Genomic DNA, 16,433 nt, shown 5'->3' with positions numbered 1-16,433 from the left:
AGTTAACAAAAAATCTTTAAAGACCCGGAATGTTTTTTTACTAAATCGATGCCCGATAATAGCGGTCACTTATTACAGAACGATGAGACATCTGTTTGTTATTTTTTTCTGACCAATCTTTATAGAAGGGTAGAAGACTCATGCAATTGGAAAGTGAGAGTTCATGGGTCATTTTTAAGAGTAAAAACTCATTTGATTGACCCAAGATATAATTTGTCACAAAAAACGTTTTATTTGGTATTTCCCTAGCACCAATGGATAGTTCCAGATTAGTCGTCTGCTCCTTGCTAGATTCCAGCTAAAAAAGGTCAAAGGCTTTTTCCTGTGTGTGATATATTATGCAAACAGCTTGTGTTTAATTGTGGTTGTTATCTATTGTACCAAGTGGAACAATTATCGTTTGAAGTTGATTCAGGAATCTTAACTGTTATTTAGGCTATTTTTAAATAAATAAAACAAGCATAATTAACAATTGAAATATTTCTTATTAAGGAATTTTTATTAATAGAAAAAATAATCCCTTTAGTAGATATTCCCTAACTCTTCCTCCTATACATTGTTACCGCAGATTGGGTTGAAACTAAATCCTCAGTATTTAAAAATTCCATCATCTTCAAGAGCCCAATGGCACTTCAAATAACATTTTTTATAATCAATCTTGTAATTTCTCGCTTAAGCTAGGGGGCTACCAGAACATCGCAGAAAAATATTTAATGGCTCATATAAAAGCTATTGTTCATTTCAAGGTGGCTTTTTTGGTGCGATGTCTCAAATGGAAAGTTTAGAAGTATAAAAGGGGTACCATTGTAGTATTTATTGTCCGAAACCTCAAAGGAAAGTTTACCACTCCCTCCCGTATTTCCTCCCTCCCAGCCTTCTTAGTAAATTTCATAGCTTTTCTGCTCACTCGCAGGCTATTGTAAGAATAGCAAGACTATCTGGGTACCACCCCATTATAGAAAAATATTAAATGGTTCATTAAAGTGTGTAAATCCCATATGAAAACAGAAATAAAACTGTTGGTGCCATTCATGCATTTTTGTTACTTTTGTACAAGTCAGACGTTTTTTGGAGGAGACTCCTTCACCCTCTCCCCCCGTGTACGGCCCTGTGAGAAGCTAAACATTCTTTGTGGTATTTTGGGAGAAAAATTACAATAATGATCACCAAATTCTGTAAATTATATTTTTATCTGCAACTTCCATAAAATACCAGTTTATAAGGCTCTCAATTATCTTTTACTCACCAGAAAATCAGTAGATTTTACTATGGAATTTTAAGTCTCTAAGAAACTCAAATAACCTGAATACAATGAACTCATAATTTTTTATCTTGTAGTATTTAATTCAAAAAAGGAATCTTGTACCAATCATAGCAAGATGTTTTGACCTACGCTGTTTTTTATAGACTATGTCTGTTCTTTGACCATCAAATAAAGTCCCTCCCAAACTCATGTGTATTTGCCTGATAAAGCACTTATTTCTTAGCCTTTGATGACTGCCAATGTAGCGAATTAAGAAACCCAAAGGCTATATACAAAAATATTTGGCAATTTTTGCAGAAACTTACGTGGACGATTTTTCAAGATTTTAGCCCTGAAATTAAAACAACATTTGTTCCTTTACTCGGCGTTTTCCGTTGAATTTTCGTGTGGGATTACAGGTGCTCAGAAGGGAATTAAGGGAGAATAGAAAATGGAGCTAAGACTCGTCAAGGATCAGTGGCTTCTGGAACAAATTTGAATAAACATTTGAATAGATATAGCCTTAGGCTAATAGCTTATGCATGACGATAAGAAAACACTTTTCTAATACAAACTCTTAATTCATAATATGCATAAAGTTTCTATTAAACAGATTTTAATAATTACTTTAATTTTTTATAGGTTGCTAGCTCATTTTTGAACAATATCCAAAAAAGGTTTCTTCAACTGAAAGTAAGGAGCAACATCAAAAGTAAAGACGAACAGAAATTATTCCGTATATGAGGGATTGCCACCTCTCAGTATCTTGCTCTTTACGCTAGAGATTTTAGCACTTTAAAAAAAACCTTCCTATTCTAATTAAACGGCCCTTGTGTTTCAGGAGTCATTTTTAAAAAAACAGGGACCATCAAACTTTACCGAAAAGTCGAAGGTATTGAGGAAGAGGTCGATTTCTTCATATACGGAATAATTTTCGTTCGTTTTGAGTTTTAATGTATGTGTTTACTTTCAGTTAAAAATCTAGTTTTTTTTTAAATTTAATTTCTGATAGTTTTTCAAATAATGCCAGTAAATCTGACTCACCCTCCATGAAAAATTGCCTCCCCTCACGGAAAGCCCCTCCTTGGAAAGCTCCTTTCATATAAAATACCTCTTGCCCCTCGTAAAATTCCTTTGTGTCAACTCCTTCCTCTCTGAAAATCTCCACCCCTTCGTTAAATTAAAAAAAAAAAAAAACATTAAGTCATAATAGTTTTTTCGATCACTCCAGAAATCCCGAAGTCCTGTTTCGTATAAGGGAGATTTTGCCAACGGCATCAAAACTTTTAATGCCTTTTTTGACAAAAATATTATATTTACTCATAATATCAAGTGAAGATTGAATTAGAGATGTATTCTGAAAATTTTGTCCATTGAAATTATTTCCCAGATATTCAAACACGCTAAAAATTACCCCGAAACATCTCCCCATCCAAAATAGAGTAGACAAAGAGAAAGTAAGACAAATATATAAGAATAAAGAAATAAAAATTTCGTATAGAAATTCTATCAAATCGCCCCAGTATAAAGTTTCCCCTTGAAAGTTCCCTCACCCCTAGAAATTTCAATAACAAATATTATACACAAGCAATGGGAAATTTTTATCAAACAGTTCGTGGTAACGAACTGCAAGTAAGGAGTGATTCGGCTCAATAGTAACCGAAACTCTAAAAAATGGAATTTGGATGTAGATAGATATATCAAAAGAATTGGCTTATTATGTTGATTCCAAATGTAGATTCGTCAAGTATAGTTTTTTTTAAGTTAGTACAGTCAAAAACTCTTCAAAGCAGTTCGCGAACTGTCTAGCTGGAAAGATCCCATCTCCACAGCAATCCTGGACAAACAAAACAATATGATCAACGACTCAAAAATGAAAACGAAACCATGGAAGGAAAATTAAATCCGCAGATCATTGCATATCCTAACATCCTAAATTCATTCCCCATTAATGATCGAGAACCTCCACCCTTAAATCAGAAACTGAGGCAGCAATAAGATCCATGAAACAGGACCGGACGGAATCACTGCTGAACTAATTAACATTAACTCAGAGGACGTCGTCGAATTGTACCACAAAGTTGTGTCAGTCGCATGGTCAACGGGCCACGGCCCACAGCTATGGTGTAAAGTAGTAGTGGTCCCAATCCACAAAAAAGGCTCAAGAAGAGAGTGTGAGAACTACCACCCGATCAGCCTGACCAGTCATCAAACCAGAATACTGACCAAAATTCTCCTACTTAGAATCCAAGCAACTACAACTTCTGTTCTGGGTGAATACCAAGCTTGCTTCTGACCTGGACAATCGACGATTGACCAAATCTTCACCGTTCATCAGCTCATATAATGCTTTGTCGAGTTCAACAGAGATCTGTACAATCTCTTTATAGACTTTCGGCAAGCCTTCTGGAGGAAATTTCGGCGACCTGGACGATTTACCATTGACCAAATCTTCACCGTTCGTCAGTTCATGCAACGCTTTGTTGATTTCTACAGAGATCTGTATCATCCCTTTATTGACTTTTGGCAAGTCTTTGATTTAATCTAGAGGAAAGGTTTGTGGCACATCCTAAGACATTACGGTATCCCTGACAAAATTGTAACGATCGTTGAGAATAAATACAGCCAAACTAGAAGCCGGATAATCACCACTGATGGACTTTCTGATTAAATCTCAACTTCCTCGGGAGTTTTACAAGGATGTATCCGGTCACCTCACCTATTCAACCTGTTTCTTCACGCCATACTGTCATTGATACCAAACGAACCTGGAACCAAAATAGGTGGAGTCCTAATCAACAAGCTCGCCTATGCAGACGACATCGAGCAGCTCTCTACAATGGCAGCTGATCTCCAAAGACGAGTAGACTGTCTCAACGAAGCCACAAAATCTTTTGGGCATGTAAATTAACGCCTAAAAATCGAAAGTTATGGTTGTGTCACGTCAAAAACAATCAGCTACTCCTTCCATAATGATTGACGACCAGCCTGTTGAAATGGTCGACCAATTTGTCTCCCTGGGCAATCTCCTCGCAGCAGACAATTGTCATACCTCTGACATAAAACATTGCCTAGCTTTTGCTAGCTCCAGTTTTAAGAGACTCACAAATATCTGGAAATGCCGAAACCTGTGGACCCAACTGAAAGTTCAACTTTTCAACAGCCTGATTGTGCCAATTGCTAAATATGGGTCTGAGACCTGGACCCTGAAGGTCGAAAATGAACGCAACTTACTTGCATTCGAGATGAGATGTCTCCACCACATCACAAGAACCACCTACACTGAACACGTGACCAATGAGGAGGTGCGAAGAAGGCTGAAGTCCTCCGATACAATCCTAAATAAAATCAAACAGCAACAACTGCGATGGCTCGGGACGTCAAGAGAATGGACCCAGACCGTTTACCGAAAATCTTCTTCGAAGGAACAATAGATTAATTACGACCGTGAGGAAGACCTTACAAGAGGTGGGTTGAAAACTTTGACCGAAAGTGCATCGTAGAGTTGACACGAACTGCACACGATAGAACAACGTACCGAGCCCTAGCTCATGCCCTGTCAAAAGGGGTGGCCCTAAAACGTCGCGCGACGATGGCCGGGACTTGAGTAAGTAAGATTAGTTTTATGTATCAAAAGCTACGAGCCTGAGGAAATTTAACAGATTTTTGAAAAGAGGGGGAAGCCCCCTAAAAGTCAAGGAATCTTATTGAAAATCAAACCATCAGTTTCAGCGTATCTGAGAACCATAATGTAGAGGTTTCAAACTTCAATCTGCAAAAATGTGGAATTAAGTATTTATTGCCAGAAGAGAGATCACGAAGGCGTGTTTCTATGTTTATTTTTTCCAGGGATGATCGCATCGAACCAATTGTCCTAGAATAAAGAGCAAGAACTCATTCAGCCAGAAATTAAAAGTTCTAGTGGCCTTCTTAGTGACCAGTAAGATTGGAGGGCAACTGGCCCCCCTTCCACCCACCTTTTTTCCTAAAAGCCATTCGATCAAAATTCTGAGGTAGCCATTTTGTTCAGCATAGATCAAAAGACCAGTAACTATATCTCTGAAGATAATATAACCACCACAGCTCATAGGGAAAGGTTTATAAGTCAGGGAATTTGCCCATTGTTTACGTTAAGTATTTCTTATTGGGACGCATAGAGACATTTTCCGGGGAGGGATTTTTGCTGGGAGAATTTTCTACGGGACTGCTTTTCAATGGGGAGGGAAGTTCCTGGGGGTGAACTTTCCAAGGGAAATTTTACACTTGGAGAATTTGTCAAGATTTCTCTACAAAATTCTTTTTTTTTTATCTTATTTCATCGTTGCCGACTCAATTCTACAAGATGAGGCATTAAGGGGAGTTGTCCTGGGGAAATATTTACGGATTCGAATTGTCAAGAGTATCTTTCCGTAGGTGAGAAGATTATCTACAGGAGAAATTCTCCATTGGGGAGTTTTCCACAGGATAAGTTCTCCAGAGGGAATTTTCTTCGGAAGCACCTTTCTACTAGGGGATAGGGGGTATTTGCGAGAGAAATTTTCCATGGAGGGATGATTTTCGGCATGATTCTAAGAACAATCAGAAATTAAAGTCTTTTTGAAATAAAAATGGACAAAGAAAAAATTTTTCAGCAGGGAATCGTCCGCAAGAAATTTTTCACGGGTACTTTTCGGCTAGAATGGAATTTTCTGGGGAGAATTTGTCTAGTGTGGGGTATTTCAGGTGGGAAAAAACTTTAAATCGAGGGATTTTCCGTGAGGGGAAGGAATTTTCTATGTAGGGGGGAGCTATATTTCCCGGCATTGTATGAGGGGACAGCCTCCTCATGCACATACTAAAGAATTTTGGTTTTATGCGGTGAGATTTTCACGTTAGAGGGGTAATTTCTGGAGGTGAATTTTCCAGAGGAAATTTCACACGGGGGCGAAACTTTGACAAAACTTGTTTTAATTGTTCATGTACTGTGAGCGAAATTCAAACCCTTATTAGTTGAAAACATTCAGAAATTAAACAAAAAAATTTGAAAGGGATTGTCCCCTCCTCAAAGACCCACTCTTTACGCTAAAGTTTTGTGTATGTAGCTAACAATGTTAACTTTATCTCATTTGGTATTAATTGAGTAATCAACTATAAAAGTGAAATCTTGAAAATGTGAACCCAGTGCTCGGGAACAACAGAGATATACAAGACAAACCGTCAATTGTGGCACAAATCATTGAGTGTGTTCATCACTAAACAATGATTTTACCACTGCATTTCACCTCTTCTATTCTTTTATATTTGAAGGTAGTGAAGAAATGAAAATAATGACTGTGCTTCAGCTATCTTATCTTAGCAAAACAAATTCCGAATTTAACATCCACTGTATTTTATATAAGATAATAATTATAAGAAGTAGGCTATTAATATTTCGTATGTACTTACCGCATTCATCCCCTTATACTCCATGAGGTTGGCAAAACCCTCATTCAAAAAAATCACTGACCACCAGTCAAGTGTAACCAAGTTGCCAAACCACTGGTGAGCCAGCTCATGGGCTATGATCTCCACTATTCTTTGTTTTCTATTTGCAGGTGTGACCGATGGACCAAAATACATTAACAATTCGTCCCTTCAAAAATTCAACGCGTTTAGTTTCTTGCAGCAATTTCTTTCTTCCAATCAATTATAGTTTTCTTATCATAGATTCAAACAAAAATGATGTATGAATGAACCATAATTTATTCATTCTTATTGGTTAATATTTCACTTCTGCTAATTTTTGTGTTAGTTTTTCACGATATTTTCGAAATCTGAAATGCTGGCTATTTTTAGCCTTGCTGGTCCTTTTCAATATTTTTACTATTCAAGAAATGAAGAGGTAAAGAACTCGACTTATTTGATTTCTCGAAGATATTTTTTATTCTAATGAATTTTGTTTCTTGTTTATAGAATGAGGGAACGGGCAAAAGAAATACAGGCCTAGTGTCCTAGGGGATTTAAAACAATTTTGTTATGTAGTAGTAATTTCTTTCAGGGGTATTTCAGTTAAACTGAGGCTTTTGCTGCGAATTCTTAAGGGTCGAACTGCATTTAATCTCGCTATACTCACTGCTGAAAAAGGTACCCGACTATTACCATTCAACTCCTTAACTAAATTTACGACACATAAGCAAGGGGGCGGAGGAAGTTGGGCAGGTTGATAATTACCAAACAGTATGATTGTATTGTCGAGACACAACATATAGCGCTTTTGCGCTTTTTTTCGTTGATTGATTGTGTGTAGTTTGATACAGAAGACATAAAAATTTATAAATGCCTTCGCTATGGCAACGTAAAACGAGGAAAAAAATCCTTAGAAGATTTTAAAATTCCCTGCTATTTTCTGGATTTTTTTTTTCTGGCCTGCTAAATAGTGTGTTTTAAAAGAGAAATGAGACTGTCTTGACTCGGAAGGTCCTTAAGGATCATGCAATGTCGGGCTTTTGTAAAACATGGAATTTATCTGATAGATATGAGATGAAGAAAATTTTATACTTCCTCTGGGTTTATCGCAATTAATTCCGGAAAAATCCATCTAAAAATCCCAATTTGATTTAATTTCTCATTCTAATCCAGTTATCTGAGCTTTTGTATGGATATTAATCTTGGACCCAGAAGTAGTCTGAAAAAAGCCCAGTTTCAAACCAACTGATAAGTGGGGAAGTAGGGGGTTTCTGTTATTTTTATTTGCATATCTATTGCAAAATTCCGTCAGACATCCACCAAAGAAAGTTAAAACGAGTGTTCTAATATGCTTTTGGGGTGTCTGGATACAATCTGACCTTTGGGAGGGAAGAAAATTCCCTCAATTCTATTTATCACAGCATCTAATAGAGAAGTCGTGAGATTATCAACCAAATTTTTCCGAAACCAGCAGTATATGTCCTAGTTGTAGTTTTTCGTGATTCATACCTGACCCTGGCTTTCCGCATGGGGGAGGGAGAAACAGGGTGTAGAGTGCCAAAATTTTGGTCATCAAAACATATTCAGAAACAGTTATCGGATCTATTTCAAACTCCTTGGGAAGCAATAGTTAGGGTCTTAATTGGGCATTTTGGATGCTCAGACATAATCCATCCTCTGTAGGGTAGGGGGAACCTACTTTTTGCGTGTAGATCTAACACGCAATTTGTGTTTTGTCAGCTTTAGAGCCTATCCCACCTCTAGGAAAAATAAGGAAGGTGATTTTTGAAATTGGAATATCTAGAAGAACTGAACATCATATTTCAACGAAAATCAGTAGAAAGATAAAGCTGATATCCAACTTTTGCTATTTTAGGGTTAACATACGATTCAAGCCCAGAAAGGAGAGGGAGTCCAAAAATCATATTCGTCAGGACATATACCAGGAAGCGTTTTTGATTTCAGAAAATGTCTAGTTCATGTCCTAGGGGAAAAAAGAAAATAAGCATGCATCCGTAGTCTTTCTCCTGCAAAAAAAGCAAAATTCCATGTTTTTTTTAGGTGGAAACTCAGAACCTCTACAATAGGGTTCTCGTATCTGCTGAATCTAATGGTTTTCTTTTAAAGATCACGTGCTTTTTTGGTGTTGACCCTCCTTTCTCGAAAACCAGGCAAATTTTATCAGGCTCGAAGACTTTGATGGGTAACTTTAAATTTGATGAATTTTGTGCATCTGGAATCAGTATAAAAAGCTGATTTATTTATACATTAATTGTTATCGAAATTTCTTTTTTTAGAATTTCGTTTACTATTGGCCAGAGTTGCTTCTTACTTACAGTTCGTTATCATGAACTGTTTGCCAGCTACTTTAGAAGAAACGTCACAGTCACAGATGATTAAGCATTAAGAAAGTTTTATTCTTAAATGATATCAAATTTGTTCCCTTTAGGCAATATAATAAGCTCTCCTTAAAAAAAAAAAAAAAAAAAAAAAAGGTCCACGAACTTTAAAGACACTTTGCATTTCGCACTTAAACAATTCATTGTACATTTGGCTGACATAAAAATCTATAACCATCAACAATATTGTAATAGTAACCATCAATTGTAAATCATCATAATCTCATGAGCAAACTACTCATAAAATTTAAAATATTGATTTGAAATGTGACTCTTTTCAAGTGTGAAAGTATTCTAGGAAAACGTTGCTAATTTATTTTGTAAACTCACTAATTGCTAATTCGAAAATTCCATTTCCTTGTTGCTACATGGAAACTTCCATAGCGTAACATAAACCTACATAAATTGAAATCAAACAGTTCGTGGTAACGAACTGTAGTACGGAGCAACCCGGCTTAATAGTAGCCAAAACGTACTAAAAAATCGAGTTTTGATATCAATAGCTACATCAAAAGAATCTCATTTTAATCACAATTTTAAACATATAAGTTCTATCAAGTTTAGTCTTACCCATCAAAAGTTACGAGCCTCAGAAAATTTGCCTAATTTTAGAAAATAGGGGAAAAACAACCCCTATTAGTCATAGAATCTTAACGAAAATTACACCATCAGATTCAGCGTATCAGAGAACCCTATTGTAGAAGTTTCAAGCTCCTATCTGCAAAAATGTGGAATTTTTCATTTTTTGCAAGAAGGCAGATCACGGATGCGTATTTATCTGTTTGTTTGTTGTTTTTTGTTTTTGTTTTTTTATTTTTGTCCAGGGGTGATCATATCGACCCAGTAGTCCTATAATCTTGCAAGATGGCTCATTCTAACGGAAATGAAAAGTTCTAGTGCTTTTTTGAAGTGACCAAAAAATTGGAGGGCACCTAGGCCCCCTCCCGCGCTAATTATTTTCCCAAAGTCACCGAGTCAAAATTCTGAGATAGCCATTTTGTTCAATGTAGTCAAAAACCTTATAACTATGTCTTTTGGGATGACTTACTCCCCCACAGTCCCTGTCTGAGGGGCTAAAAGTTACAAACTTTTGACCAGTGCTTACATATAGTAGTGGTTATTTGGGAATGTAAGTAGGGAGCAGAATTAAAACTTAAAACGAACAGAAATTATTGCGCATATGATAGGCTCAACTCTTCGTAATACCTCGATTTTTATGCTAAATTAATTTTAGTAATTTCAACTATTTATTCTATGGCTTTTGTGATTCAGGGGTCATTCTTAAGAAACTGGGACAAAATTTAAGCTTTAGTATAAAGAGCAAGGTACTGACGAGGGGGTGAACCCCTCATATACGTAATAAAAACATGAGAATACAGAAGTTCTTTACGTAAGCTAATTTATAATTTACGTATATCTTTTACTAATAAAAACATTCGTAAAAAATTAAAAGTTCTAGTTGCCTTTTTAAGTAACCAAAAAACCGGAGGGCAGCTAGGCCTCCTCCCCCACTTCTTCTTTTCTCAAAATCATCTGACCAAAAACTATGAGAAAGCCATTTAGCCAAAAACAAAAATAAATATGCAAATTTCATTTTAATTATTCATCTGCGGAGCGCCAAAATCAAAACATGTATTGATTCAAAAACGTTCAGAAATTAAATAAAAAAAACAAGATTTTTTAACGGAAAGTAAGGAGCGACATTAAAACTTAAAACAAACAGAAATTACTTCGCATGTGAAAGGGGTTGCTTCTTCATCAACGCCCCTCTCTTTACGTTAAAGTTTGACTCTTTCTCTTAACTCTACCTTTTAAAACAGTAAAAAACTTTAGCGTAAAGAGCGGGGCGTTGATGAGAAAGCAACCCCTTTCACATGCGAAGTAATTTCTGTTCGTTTTAGGTTTTCATGTCGCTCCTTACTTTTCGTTAAAAAAAAACTTTCTTTTTTTTTATTTAATTCTATGTAGAGCTTGAGTCCATTTGGTATTTCATTCATTAAGGACAAAATTTTCTCCGTAAGATCACACAATCTAACGGTATATCTAAGTTATGCTACTTTGAAATAACCTTAAATCTAAAATATTCACCAAGTTTATCTAGAAAGGAGACAAATATCCCAAGGATCAAGCTATAAACATGGATTCTCTTCTGTTTTAACCCTCTTAATAAAGCTCTTTGATTTACTAGCCCTCACTCGTGTCGACATAATTTCCATTTACATATCTTGATGTTAGTGTAATTTTAAGTTAAAGATTGGCGCTAACATTCAAAGAAGAATTTCTTTCCAATAAAAAAAATGGGATAATTCCAATAAATGGCGGGTTGTTATTTTAGGAGATGTAATCTTTGTCTCAAAGGTCGTGTTTCGAAATTGAATTATTTGCTTTGGATTTTACTATAGGGTTTTTACCTGGGATTAGAGTGACAAAACAGATTTTAAGTAATGTAAAAAAGAACTTTCTATATCAAGTTTCCTTGAACTGTCCAAAGGCGAAAGTTCGTAGCATTTATTTTTCATTATTCTGGCTAATCATGGTTTGTAATTTACATTGTCAATATAAATACTTAGCTGCAATATTTTCGAAACAGTTTTTTATCGTTACAAAATTAGCATAAAATCACTTTTTATGACATTAAAAGACCCAAAGCAACCACTCTGTGATTGCTTTGACATTGAAAAAAAAAAGAAAAAAAAGCAACCACTCTGTTGACATATGTTGAAATTTTTATTGGGCCTAGCACCATTTTTAGGTTGTTTCAAGTAAAACTGAGTAACCAACAAATACTGAAAGTAACCTAAATCCCAGCCTTAGTTATCCTTACCGCCAATCTCTTCAAGTTTCGAGCAATATCAAGGAACAAAGACCTTTTTCGTACGACACCGTTACAAAGTATCTAGGTGAAGTCTGTCAATAAACTAGAAGTATGTGAATAAACTCTGAACACATATATATATATTAATAGATAGGGCTACCTGTATACTACGAGTCCCCAGTTTTCCATAGCGCCAAAGTTGAACTGATTTACTCCAACATTGTCCAGTTTTTGAAAGCTGTAATTAATGCCTGTATAGCTTTCGAAGAATTCAATAATGCTGGGCGTTACTGTTAGGGACAAGTTAGCTTGCTCACTAGTTCTTGTTGGATTGACTATTGCTCCAGTAGGGATACCACCTAAGGGTTTAACAAGTAAGTAAATATTAAGCTCCGAAATGAAATTTGTACAATTTGCAAAAACAATGAAATTAAGGAACAAGGCAGGTGTCTAAGGATAATAGGTTTATAAAGTCAAGTTTAGTAAATTCATAATCTATAGATTCAATATTAGTCTTTAAGTAGACCGAAGAAACGCTCTGTAGCTGAAAAAAGAAGAATCAGGATAATGCCACAACTGAGAAATATGACAAAAATTTCTTTTTGCAAAATTTCTGAGCTTAAAAACAGTTTAAATTAGTATTTTAAGCAATTGAACTAAAAAATGCTGCCAATTTATTCCCTTAATTATTAATTAAAACCAGGAAACAAAAGATTGTGGGCAGTAAATAAAAAACTATCCGCAAACTTCCTGAAATTAGCACCTTATAGCAGTAGTAGAAGTACAAACTGTTCAAAGGCCAAATCGTCAACAAAGTAAACAAAGAAAAAAAAAAGTAAAGCCTTGTTCATTCTAATTTGAATATAATAATTATTTGAATTTCTTAATAAATCAGGCCTTTGGTACTGATCCAGGTACTCCTTGGTTTCTAGAGTCAGGGCAAGAGTCCACTAATTTGGGAATCAAAGCCTTTTTAAGTTTGGATACCAGTTCGCTCCAATTGAGACCATTAGTCTAGGTAGTTATCGTAGGATAACCATTAAATAAAATAGATTACAGGATATAAGGTATAAAAGGTACAGCAGTAATGCGTACTTGTTAAAGATTTGTCCCCACTTTTCTTTTATTATTAAATAAAGGTTTTAGGAAGCAATGCTTCTACAGCTGCCATATGTACATCATAGAGTACTGCTATCTACATTATCCATATTACTTTATTAATTTTTCTGAGCACTTGAATTAGCAATTAGTATCTTTGATTCAAGATACCAAAAATGTTATGGGTACCAAAATAAGTAAGCTGCTCTTCTAGCTGTAGATCAAAATAGGCCCGAACATGTTGCCAAAGAGCCAACTTTAGCTTTGGTACGAACAAGGTTCCGGATTTTCATTTGTTTGGTTTCTTCGCAAAGCCAGCCTAAAATTAAATCGAACGAATTCTTGAAAGAAATTTTCCGTATGTCCAACAGATCTTGATTAAAATTGATTTTATTTCTATTCTATACATCGTTTCCACAGTTTTTTTTAATGCCCCAAAGCTCTTCTGGTAAGCACTTTCAAGTCTCGCCTTCAAGGTGTCCTTTGTCTCTTTTTTATTGACCTTATATCTCAAATATTTGCCCTTTTAGCGGAAAATTTAATTTTAAAGCTGGAAATGATCTTTTTGGGGAATAAAAGAGACGAAATTAGTATCACAATTGGCATACTTAATAAGCCTCATCGAACGTTTCTTTCTCTTCCTTTCTGTTCTCTCTCGCTCTCTCCCCCTCCCCTCTCTCTCCACAAATGTTATATATATATATATATATATATATATATATATATATATATATATATATATATATATATATATATATATATATATATATATATATGTCAATATGTCAACCATTTTCTGAGTGGAAACCCGCTGTTATTCCAGCCTTTTCTACTTTTTTGTGTAATGTTAAATGTTAATTTTACTTAGGAAAATTGTTTGCTTTGGCGGTCGAGGACGGTTTTGTCGACAGCCTCTGTCTCCAGCAGTCCCTTGAGCAGTTATGTAATGCTTAAAATACACCAAACATTCTGGAAGTTCTAAAATTAATCCCTATAAACTTATTCAATTATTAAACGAGTTTCTATCTAGTAAACAATTAAAAATTTTGCGGAGGTCGGGAACAATTAAAAAAAAATTATACAAATTATACAGTAAAAAATGAATAAGAAAACGTGGATGATTTTCTGCCGGTGATGAAGACGAATTGAAAAGACCAAAACAGATATTTGGGCAGTATCTTTGCCGGGGATAATCAGTACTAAAACAAGACACAAACAAAAACAAAACCAAAAAGACTAACCTATTGAAGTGAAGATTGACAAAGCAGAATAAACATTGAAGAAAACGAACAAAAAAGCAAGCCAGAATAAAATAACAATTATTCACAAACTAGATTGCGAACTAACTCTCTCTCTAGCGATTGTATTAATTTATAATAAACTTGGTTTATATTAATATCTCCAATTTCCCTATATAAAGCACTACTTTTCTTTTATTTTAACTGGCTTCCAGGAAGATTGTAGTAAACTATTTAGTATGGAGATTAAAATTAACTCGTCATAAATCAGCTAAATGATCATAACATTAAAAAAATAGAGGGTCAAGGTAGAGTCAAAGTCATCATTTTTTTTAAGATTTTAGATATTTACTTATGGAAAGCTTGTGTTCATGTAGGCTTTCTCCAACCTGTTGACGAATTTTATCAATGTAAAACTTCTCACAAGAGCACCGGACTATATAAAGGCCACTACCAAATATAGGGTCAGATTTATCTTTCCAAAAATAGAAAGATGTTAAACCTTTAGTTATTTCATTTTAGAAAGGAGCGTAAATATTATTATTTTTCAAAAATTTTCCAAGTTTACCACTGAGTCTCTGGATGTATGGTAAAATGGTAAAAAAAAATCCACTTGTAGGAACAAGTGAATAAAGAATAACGGGCTCATTACTTGGTTGAATTACCTATTTTTATCTGCTATCTATAATTTTCCAGAAAGACTGTTTCAAGAGACAACTATTCAAATCTGATTTTCTGCTGAAATCCCAGTAAAAGCTTGCCAAATAGGGAGATAAAATTTTTATCATCAGTAAATCCCTGTTTGAAGAAAAAATCTGTCCCACACATGGGAAATTCATTTTAGAGGCAAAAAAAGGTTGTTATAGAATCGGTTTCTACAGTCTCATAATCCAGCCAATCAGAATTGACCTTTCATTTTCTTTCTAAGGCCAGTTAACATTTACTCACATCACAAGAGTCGTACATTGAAACTACATCAAAACTGACTAACATAGCATTTCAAGTTATACTTAGATCTTTCAACTTTTCAAAAAGGTAAACCAAATTTTTTATATACAATTCCTGTGTTTTCAAAAGAGGCTGAAAAATGGGTGACAAAACTTTCCCAATCTCGCAGCTCAGGAGCTATAACATGCTACGATAGTACGCAACTAGATATCTTTCTTATATATTTTGAAAAAAAAACAACAACATAAAACTTGAGAGTAGTATAACCTTTGGGGTTAGATTTTCTCTACATTTTAGAGGTAATAAAACTATTATCTTTTAAGGTTTCCGGTTCTTTTCTCAGTTGCTGAGTATATTTATCTGTGGAGTCAGTTTTTATTTCTTTGTAATTCTTTTTACCTATCAAAAGAGCATAGACATGAACTTTTTTTTTTATCATATTCTTCCATGGCCATTATAACAGCTGTATTTACTTTGTCTCCTTTTGTGATTATTTTTTTTTCCAACCGCAGAGGATTTTTAATTTCTTCTTTCCATTGAGTTGAAAGCGTCAAAGAAAACTTTGACCTTGTTCAATTGCTTGTTTATCTCATTTGCTTGGAATGAAAACAGTTCTTTTCTTATTTTTTCGTTTCCTTTTTCTTACATGGGTTTCAACTTCATCATAAACCAAAAATTACCGAACTCCAAATTAGCAATAATTTCTGAGACATTGCAAAGCTTCACTACTCCTTAAGTATACACCCAATTTTAGCCCAATGGTTGCTCTGCTTCCAAATTTTACGATCTTCCCCCAATTATATAAGAAAGATATCCTCTTGCATCCTATAATGGAATGCTATAGCTCCTCATCTATGAGATTAAGAAAAGTTTTGGCCACCGTTTTTCAGCCTGTTTTAAGAACACATAACTCTTACATAAAAACTAAGAATATCGTATCAAAAAGTTAAAATCACAGTAGACCTGTATGTACTATTTATTCAGTTTCGACTCCGTTTCAATACCCACCTCTAGTGGGTATTGCCGAAATGTCTGCTTTTATGTTTTGTTCTGGTTTTTTCCTCAGAGTAAAAATCACCCTCGTTTCTTTGGCTTTGTTTTTGTAATTATTTTTTTTTTTTATTGAATCATATAGAAACTTAAGGGGCTGTGCTTTTAGTGACAAGGCACTGTGAAGTTTTGCAGCAACTGTGACACGTTTGTCACAGTTATGGAGCAGCACAAGTGACAATGTATGTCAGATTGAAATCAGACCCTCTAAACGTACA

General features: G+C 34.9%; 1 protein-coding gene across 1 annotated transcript in view; it reads right to left on the bottom strand.

Annotated features, from left to right (window-relative positions):
• Window positions 1–16,433, bottom strand: part of LOC136031146 (aminopeptidase N-like) — a 91,809-nt gene that overhangs the window by 60,542 nt on the left and 14,834 nt on the right. Inside the window, exons 6-7 of the mRNA XM_065710468.1 lie at window positions 12,042–12,240; window positions 6,668–6,854 (exon numbers count right to left, since the gene is read on the bottom strand). Coding sequence (XP_065566540.1) covers window positions 6,668–6,854; window positions 12,042–12,240 — 386 coding nt within the window. The remainder of the gene's footprint in view (window positions 1–6,667; window positions 6,855–12,041; window positions 12,241–16,433) is intronic.

The sequence above is a fragment of the Artemia franciscana genome, chromosome 9 (assembly GCF_032884065.1).
Source record: "Artemia franciscana chromosome 9, ASM3288406v1, whole genome shotgun sequence".
Classification (NCBI taxonomy): Eukaryota; Metazoa; Arthropoda; class Branchiopoda; order Anostraca; family Artemiidae; genus Artemia; species Artemia franciscana.
This window is presented reverse-complemented; position numbering and strand designations above follow the sequence as displayed.